This window comes from Lotus japonicus, chromosome 4, assembly GCF_012489685.1.
Source record: "Lotus japonicus ecotype B-129 chromosome 4, LjGifu_v1.2".
Lineage (NCBI taxonomy): Eukaryota > Viridiplantae > Streptophyta > Magnoliopsida > Fabales > Fabaceae > Lotus > Lotus japonicus.
This window is the reverse complement of record NC_080044.1, coordinates 43,993,670-44,003,465: the sequence shown is the minus strand read 5'-3', so window position 1 is coordinate 44,003,465 and position 9,796 is coordinate 43,993,670. Positions and strand designations below refer to the sequence as shown.

General features: G+C 38.4%; 1 protein-coding gene across 1 annotated transcript; it reads left to right on the top strand.

Annotated features, from left to right (window-relative positions):
* The first annotated feature begins 5,318 nt into the window (after window positions 1–5,318).
* Window positions 5,319–6,347, top strand: LOC130712782 (uncharacterized). Its single transcript, XM_057562596.1, has one exon. The coding sequence runs from the start codon at window positions 5,319–5,321 to the stop codon at window positions 6,345–6,347; it is 1,029 nt and encodes a 342-aa protein (XP_057418579.1).
* Window positions 6,348–9,796: the final 3,449 nt, after the last annotated feature.

Here is a 9,796-nt window from a genome sequence, read left to right as displayed (position 1 = left end):
ATACTTATCCATGATATCAGACAAAGCATGTTTCAGTTCAGAGGTAGAGAAGGAAGCAAATACCTCATTTTCATCGTCAGAGTCTGGATCTCCTTCTGATTCTGAGTCAGAGTCAACAGCTTCCTTTGACTCTGTTCCTTTGTCTTTGACAATAGCCATGAGTCCTTGGACTTCACCATCAGAGTCAACATCCTCTGACTCTGATTCATCGAAAGTCACCATCAGACTCTTCTTGGTCTTGAAGTGCTTCTTTGGCTTCTTGTCCTTCTTCAATTTTGGACAGTCACTTTTGTAGTGCCCTGATTCTTTGCACTCAAAGCAAGTGACTTCCTTGATTGATGACTTCTTCTGACCTGAGGATTCAGACTTTCCTCTTGCCTTTCCAGAGCCTTTGAACTTGCTCTGCCTGTGCTTCCAGATGCGGTTGAGTCTCTTGGAGATCAGAGTCAGCTCATCTTCATCAGAATCTTCTGATGCTTCTTCAGATTCTTCTTCTTCAGCTTGAAGAGCCTTTGACTTCTCAACCTTAGCCTTTTCAGATTTGGATTTCAAGGCTATGGACTTTTTCCTCAGATCATGCATCTCTGAGCGCTTCAGCTCATGGCATTTCAAAATGCTGATGAGTTCTTCTAAACTCATATTCTCAACATCTCTCGTGAGCTCTATTGAAGTCACCAAAGGCATCCAACTTTCAGGAAGACACCTGATGACCCTTATGACGTGATCTTTTGTTGTGTAGCTCTTGTTGAGAGGACGTATGCCAGCTACAAGCAGTTGAAATCTGGAGAACATTTCTTCAATGGACTCATTTGGCTCCATGATGAAGGATTCATACTTTTGGATCAAAGACAATGCCTTTGATTCTTTGACTTTCTTGTTTCCTTCATGAGACATCTTCAGAGAATCAAAAATGCCTTTAGCAAACTCACGATCTGTAATCTTCTGGTACTCCTCATAGGAGATAGCACTTAGAAGAATTGCTCTTGCTTTATGATGTTGTGAGTACAGCTTCTTTTGATCTGCAGACATCTCTGACCTTGGGATCTTTTTGCCATCTGCATCAACTGGACGCTCATAGCCATCCACAATAATATCCCAGAGATCTGCATCGAAACCCAGAAAGAAACTTTCCAGTCTATCTTTCCAATATTCGAACCTTTGACCATCGAACATAGGAGGCTTTGCGTTGTAACCATCTCTTTGAGTTTCATTGGTGGTGGCAGCCATTGTTTTTCACACCGGCCCGGATCACTGAACACTGTTAGGTGTGGTAATCAGAACTTGCGCTCTGATACCAATTGAAGGTATGAAAAACGGTAGAAAGGGGGGGTTTGAATAACGTTTTCAGTACAAAACTACCACCTTAAAGATTTTAACAAATCTTTTCGAGAACTAAGTGCAAAAGATAGAGATAGAAAAGCACACAAGGATTTTATCCTGTTTCACTTGATAAATCACTCAAGCTACTCCAGTCCACCCGTTAAGGTGATTTCTTCCTTCTTAGAATGAAGGCAATCCACTAATCAGGTAAGAGTTACAACTGCACTTGAAACCTACAAGTGACTAACAATTACACTGACTTAGCTCACACTAAGATTCACTCTCTTAGTCTTCTCTAGGATCCGATCAACCTTGATCTCCTAAAGGAAAATCAAACAACTGTTTGAGGTTGGTGTTTACAAGGGTTTGCTTCTGAGTAAGCTGAGTGTAAACTAAAAAAAAAATTACAAGATGAAAGAAAGCTTAGAATATATCTTGCGCGTGTGTATTGCTTCTTGTATATTTTTTTTCTTCTTCTAGCCGCTTCTTTCAATCTTCAGCCTCTATATATACTCCAAGGATTAGGGTTGAGCGTTGCATGGGAAATGCTACCGTTGGAGGGCAGTTCTGGAAAATCCAGCTTCTGCTGTGGCTGAGAACGTTAGGTAGGTCGTCAGGAAGGTACACTTGCTTTTGTACTTGGATAGCGACTTGACCTTTTAACCTAGGAGACTTCTGATCAGAGGAATGCTTCGTATTGGAACTTGTGAAGCCGGTTGATCAGAGTCAGAGGGATAGCACAGATCCTCTGACCATTGTATCTTCTGATTCTGAACTCAGAGGGAAGAACATGGCCTTCAGAGTTTCTTGCTTCTGGACTTCAGAGTTTCCACTATTCAGCTTCTGGATCTTCAGAGTCTTCTACACCATCGGAACATCTGAACCTTCAGTGTTTCTTGGTTGTCAGAACTTCTGGATCATCAGAGCTTCTAGCGACTGAGTCCTCATCAGAGTTTGTATAGCTTCAGATCTTCTGAAGCTTTTCCACTGTTCATACTGAACATGGTGAATGCGAAAGCGTTGCTTGGGTTACCCTTTATACACAGTGCTTCTGATTTGTGTGAAATTGAGTCAGGGTCAGAGCCTGTAAATAGCACACTCAGAAAAACACGTTAGAGTACCACAATTGTTCATATCAAAAGGTTAACTTGTAATCATCAAAACATAGAGTTGTACTACTAGATCAAAACTTGATCTTACACAAATCACCCAATTTAATTATCCCTACATACATGTTTATTTTTCCTCTTTTATTTAATTTTAAATAGTTATTGGTTTGATTTACAGTAGTACATTCATGTTTAATTTTTTCTCTAACGGGTTCTTTTTCTTTTTTGCTTTGACTTTTGCAGGTGAGGTTTTTATCACATCTCATCATGTACATTTACTTTTCTCTTCCCATTGAACTTTATTTTCAGTAATGATATATACACACCTCATTTTTAAAACACTTCATTTCCACCTCTTTTTGTTTCTATCTCTCTCCTCTTATCATCTATCACATCTCATACTTTCTCTCTCTTACTTTTTTCTTTCTTCTTATCTCTCTCCTCATTCCACCTCTTAGACCTCAAAGAGAGGTGTGTATGTAACATTGTTTCTTCACTGTGTGGAGCTATGCTTATCTTTTTTATGAACATGAAATGGCAATCTACAATGTTTAAATTTATTGCTCTGAAGTTAAAATTCAACAATGTTTATTAAAGCTTTTAGGAAAGGGGAATTTTGAGTACTTTTGGATACCAGAGATTATCATTAATTTAACAATATTTATCTTTTTTGGTTTTTCATCTTCCTATACTCTTTGCATTTGAATTTCCCGAGGTTTAAAATTACCATTACCTTTCAATTATAGTTTTAATCAAGTTCCCTCAGCTGCTAACTGGTATGTTACAGTCTCAGCTGCTAACTGATATTCTACATCTTCTAATTCTCTAACTTGATATATGAGTTGAATGAAATCGCGAGAATTTTTGGAAAAAGTTGCTCTTAATTATGTGCAATATACAAAGGGGAGTTAAAGCAGTTTCTGAATCCAAGCATTAGCTGAAGATGTACATAATAAGAGGAAGAAAGTAATGTTTCCACGAAAGGATATTCAATTCAATGGAGCTTGAGCCTGGATGCTGAATTGTAGAAACTAAATTGTTAAGTTCAAACGCATCATAGCGTTTTTAAAATCTTATTTTGATCATAACAATTTTATAATAGAAGTTTCTTTGAAAATTTATTCACTGATAACATTCTTAATTACAGGAGAAACTTGGCTCTATATCACACGCCTCAACGTTCTGTCACTTATTAAGAAGAAAGTTTTTTCTCCGGGAAAAGAAGGAACCTTGCAACTACTGTACCCTAGTTGAAAGTTCTGATCGTTCAATGACACATCATCAGTCAGATATTTCAAGCAATATTTTGAGCGTCAAAGACTCAGTTTGATTTCAACCGGTCGTCGCACATTCAAATCTTATGACAATCACTTGAATTTCATTCAAACTAAATCAGATGAAGACAAACCTTACTTTAGCAAAAGGCACGCTGACCAACGAGGAAAAGTACAAGCCGTCAACATCAAATTGCCAAATTGTCTCTTATCTGAAAAGTAGCCCAAAGTCTATCACCACCTACTAGCTGACAAACATCACCTTTCAAGCTAAAGGATAGACTTGCTTCAGAAGTAACATTTAATGAAGCTACCAACCAAGCCAATTGAATCAACGGTCCGATATCAAAACTCAACGGCTATCTCAACAGTTGGATTGTGTCTCACAACGGCTACAACACTAGCAAGCAAGTATTTAAGAGATCCTTGAATATCTGAAGAAAACAAGAATTAACTCTGAGAGTCCAAGCATTCAAGCATTCATATTCAAACTTCTCAACAACATTCAAAGCTTGAGCAGATATTCCCAAGTGTCAAACACAAGTCATAAATTCTGCCCAGTGGAAGAGAAAACCTCGTACCTTAAAAGAGTCACATCTTTTATTCCCTTCACACTATTGTAGTAACTCTGAAGTGAATTCAATAGTCAAATTTGAACCCAAACACTTAGAGTTCCAGTGCCATAAAGTCTCTACCCTCACTCTTGAAAGAAGAGAACCATTGTAGAGTATCATAAATCTTTGTAAGATTTAGGAGAAGTCATGTACAATACTTATAGGAGGAGTCCTGCAGAATACTTGGAGAAGTCCGTGATAATACTTGGAGAAGTCCTGGATAATACTTGTATTGGAGAAGTCCTTGATACTTGCTAGTGAAAATCTTGGTGGTGGCCAAGTACTGGACGTAGCCCAATCGTTTAGGGTGAACCAGTATAAATCTCTGTGTGCTGATCGTTCTGTTCTGTTTACTGTTTTACTTCCACTGCACTAAACAGTTTGTGAAAAGTCACTCTTAAACGTTTTGCCTAAGAACGAATATTCTTTTCATAAAACAAAGTTTTAAAAAGTAATTTTCAAGAACACAATTCAAACCCCCCTTTCTTGTGTTACTTTATTGCATCTCAATTGGCATCAGAGCTTAGTCTCTAGAAACTAACATCTTAACAGGTGTAGAGTAAAGATCCATGGCAGAAGATTTAGCAATAGCTACGGGCTCATCCACCAACAAGCCTCCATTCTTTGATGGAACTGAGTATCCTTATTGGAAAACTCACATGCAACTATTCATTGAATCCACAAACTACAGGCTCTGGGACATCATTGAAAATGGCAACATCGTTCACAAAGATGATGCTGGAGAACCAATAAAGAATGATCAACTGACAGAAGCACAACGCAAGGATTATCAACTTAATGCTAGAGCTAAGTTATTCCTACTGTGTGCTTTAAGCAAATCTCAGTTGGATAAGGTTGATGGCTTAGCAACGGCCAAAGAAGTCTGGGAAGCTTTAGGGTTGGCATATGAAGGTACGGCAAATGTCAGACAAGCCAAAGTAAGTCTACTTGTGGCTGAATATGAAACCTTCAAGATGAAGGAAAGTTAAAGCATTGATGACATGTTTGGAAGATTCCAAACCATTGTCAATGGGCTTAGGAATCTTGATCGCAAGTATGTTGATCAAATCACAAAGATTCTAAGATGCCTTCCCAGAAGATGGAGACCCAAGGTCACAACCATTCAAGAAGCTAAAGATCTCAGCACCTTGAGATTGGAAGATCTTCTGGGATCCCTAAAGGTTCATGAAATAGAGGTAGCTCATGACGAAGGTTTGAAGAAGCAAAAGAACATTGCCTTCAAAGCAAACAGTTCAAAGGTCATCCAAACAAAAGAACAATCTGAAGAAGAAGAATCCTCAGAAGAAATGTCAGACGATGAACAAGCCCTCTTCAACAGAAAGTTCAAGCGTATGTGGATCAAACAACAGAAAGGAAAAGGTACTTCAAGGAAGGACAACAAAAGAGATTCAAGCTTGAAGAAGAAACCGTTCACTCACAAAAGTGAAGGTGGCTCAAACTTGGACAAAAGCAACATCACCTGCTTCGAGTGCAAGAAGCCAGGACACATCAAGCCTGACTGTCCAAAACTTGCAAAGAAATCAGGCAAGAAGCCCTTCTACAAGAAAAAGAAAGCACTAGCTGTTGGATGGGATGAATCCGAGAACGGTTCAGAAGATGAAGATGAAGACGAAGATGAAGATGCACTCTTTGCTCTTATGGCTTCTGCAGAAAGCTCGGAGGATGAAGATGATGATGAGGTAAAACCCGAAAACCTTAAAGAAGAATTCAACGAATTACTTGAGCATTCATATACTCTATCTGAAAAATACAAAGCTTTGAAGAAACAGTTTGCTAAATTACAACTTGAGCATGAAAAAGTTTTAATAGAAAAGAATCATGCACTTAAGAAGAATATTGCTTTGAAAGAACAAGACTCTGTTAAGGAAGTGACTTCTCTTAAGAAAAGAGTTAAAGTACTAATAGATGATCTATCCACATTCACTATAGGACATGATAATCTAGTTAAACTTTGTGGAAATAATCGTGAACTGTATGATAAAAGTGGACTAGGATTTGATAGTGAATAATCTTCATCTAGTGAATGCATGTCTGATATATCTTTTGTATCATCTGAGTCTGATCAAAGCAAATTTGTTGTAAACTGTAAGATTGAACGAGCTGAACGAAAATCTTCTTATGAGAAGAACATTCCCTCAAAAGTGACTGCTAACCCCTCAGGACCCAAGAAAATCTGGGTACCTAAAGATTCAATTATCTCTGTTGCAGATCTACTTAACAGAACGAAGGAAACGCCAACAATGGTACCTGGACAGTGGATGCTCGCGTCACATGACGGGAGAAAAGTCTATGTTCCCAAAGATCCAAACTAAAAAGAAATGGTGGATCGGTTACCTTTGGAGGAAATCAGAAGGGACTCATCATTGGGGAAGGTAATGTTGGTAAGGAACCTTTTCCTTTAATTAGTAATGTTATGTTGGTTGAAGGATTAAAACATAATCTACTTAGCATAAGTGAATTATGTGATCGTGGGTTCACTGTTTCCTTCAATAAAGTGAAGTGTAGTGTCACTGATACCGATGACAAGATCATCTTTGAAGCTCAGAGACAAGGGAATCTCTATAAGACAAACTTGGAAAACCTAGCAAGTCAAAATGTAACATGTCTAGTATCATCAGAGGACAATACTTGGCTTTGGCATAGGAAGCTAGGGCATACTTCCTTAAGGACCATTACTAAAATCATAAGTAATGACTTAGTACGTGGTTTGCCAAAACTTAATATCAAATCTGATGTTACATGTTCTGCTTGTGTTCAAAGCAAACAGCATCGTACCTCCTGTCGTGCTAAAAACTTTGTTAGCACCAGCAAACCTCTGGATTTGTTACATATGGATTTGTTTGGTCCTACTAGAGTAGCTAGTATTTCTGGAAGAAGATATTGTCTTGTCATAATCGATGATTACACGAGATTCTGTTGGGTATTCTTCCTAACAAACAAGGATGAAACCTTTCGAGCATTCAAGATCTTTAGCAAAAGAGTATAGAACGAAAAAGGTTACTGCATCTCAACCATCCGCAGTGATCGAGGAGGAGAATTTGTAAATGAAGACTTTGAACAGTTCTGTGAACAAGAAGGCATCACTCATCAATTTTCTGCTCCTAGAACTCCTCAACAGAACGGTGTTGCTGAACGAAAGAACAGATCACTTCAAGAAATGGCGAGAATAATGCGAAGTGAAACCTCTCTACCCAAGTACTTTTGGGCTGAAGCCATTGAAACTGCTTGCTACATTCAGAATAGAATATCCATGCGGCCTATGTTGAAGAAGACTCCGTACGAGCTATGGCGTGGAAGACGTCCAACTGTTGCGTACTTTCATCCCTTTGGATGCAAATGCTTCATTCTCAACACTAAAGACAACATTGGAAAGTTCGACAACAAATCTGATCAAGGAATTCTTTTGGGATACTCTACTCATTCCAAAGCATACAGAGTTTTCAACTCAAGGACGAAAGCTGTAGAAGAATCCATAAATGACAAGTTTGATGATCACTCAACCGAATCAACTGACCGTTTAGAAAGTGACTTTCTAAACCTTGACCTTTCGGATCAAGAAGATGATGGAATCTCCAAAGAAGTTCAACCCTCAGACAACTCACCAACAGTACAGTCCACTGCTCCACTTTCAGGAACTCAAGAACAGTCCGATCAAGTCATGACTTCAAGTGGTATCTCTTTACCAAGGGATTGGAAATACAAATCAGATCATCCACCAAAACAAATTAATGGAAGCGTCTCAGAAAAAGTCAAAACTAGGTCAGCTTTCAGAGAAGATTCCAACAGTGCTTTCATTTCAGAAATTGAACCTAAAACTGTAGAAGAAGCCTTACAAGATGAAGGATGGATTCTAGCTATGCAAGAAGAACTGAATCAATTTGAAAGAAGTGAAGTCTGGACACTTGTACCCAAGCTAAAAGGCAAATCAATCATTGGTACCAAGTGGGTTTTCAGAAACAAGATGGATGAAAATGGAAAAGTGACGAGAAACAAAGCAAGACTTGTAGCTCAAGGATACAATCAACAAGAAGGAATTGACTACACAGAAACCTTTTCTCCAATAGCCAGAATTGAAGCAATCCGTATTCTCTTAGCCTTCGCATGTCAACACTCCATCAAACTGTACCAAATGGATGTCAAAAGTGCTTTTCTAAATGGAGTAATAGAAGAAGAAGTTTATGTGAAGCAACCTCCAAGATTTGAGGAACCATCCTCTTCTGAGCATGTGTTCAAACTCAAGAAAGCTCTCTATGGATTAAAACAAGCACCAAGGGCATGGTACGATCGCTTAAGCAGCTTTCTCATGAAGAACGGTTTCTCAAGAGGACAGATCGACAACACTCTCTTCAGAAAGCAATTGAAAGATGATTACATTCTTGTACAACTGTACGTTGATGATATCATCTTTGGAGCTAGTAGTGATAACCTATGCAAGGAATTTTCAACTCTCATGCAAAGCGAATTCGAGATGAGTATGATGGGAGAACTGAAATTCTTTCTCGGTCTTCAAATCAAGCAAGAAAAAGACAAGATCTATATACATCAGACCAAATACATCAAAGATATGCTCAAAAAGTACAACATGCATAACTCAAGCAAGATGAGTACTCCTTTGTATTCAAACACGGTTCTTGACAAGAATGATGAAAGCTCACCGGTTGATCCAACATCGTACCGAGGGATGATAGGATCTCTACTGTACCTTACCTCAAGCAGACCTGACATTATGTTCAGTGTTTGCCTATGTGCCAGATTCCAGGTAAATCCTCAACAATCTCATCTTAGTGCTGTTAAACGCATATTTAGATACTTAATAGGTACTGCTAATCTTGGTCTGTTATATGAGAAAGGTAGTGATTTCAGGTTAAGTGGATATTGTGATGCTGATTATGCTGGAGATAGAGTAGAACGAAAAAGCACTAGTGGAGGATGCCACTTCCTAGGAAACTGTTTAGTTTCTTGGTCTAGCAAAAGGCAAAGTACCATATCATTATCCACTGCTGAAGCTGAGTACGTAGCAGCAAGCTCATGTTGCACTCAACTTCTATGGATTAAGCATCAACTTGAAGATTACAACATTCAAGAAAATCACATACCTCTGCTATGTGACAATACAAGCGCTATAAATATTGCAAAGAATCCAGTTCAACACTCAAGGACAAAGCACATTGAAATTAAACATCATTTCATAAGAGATCTAGTTGGGAAAGGACACATCGATATGTCTTATGTTCATACTGAAGATCAACTTGCTGACATCTTAACCAAACCTCTACTTGAAGGCAGATTCTCTGACCTAAGGGAAAGAATCAATATGCACAGTGCAAACTGAATATATAGAAGTGCAAGTTTATTATTTTGCAGCTACAGTTCGATGAATGAACTAAGTACAGTTCACAAGTCTAGACTAACTGTTTACATGCTGCATTGAACCACAATGTTGTAAGATCAAGTTTTG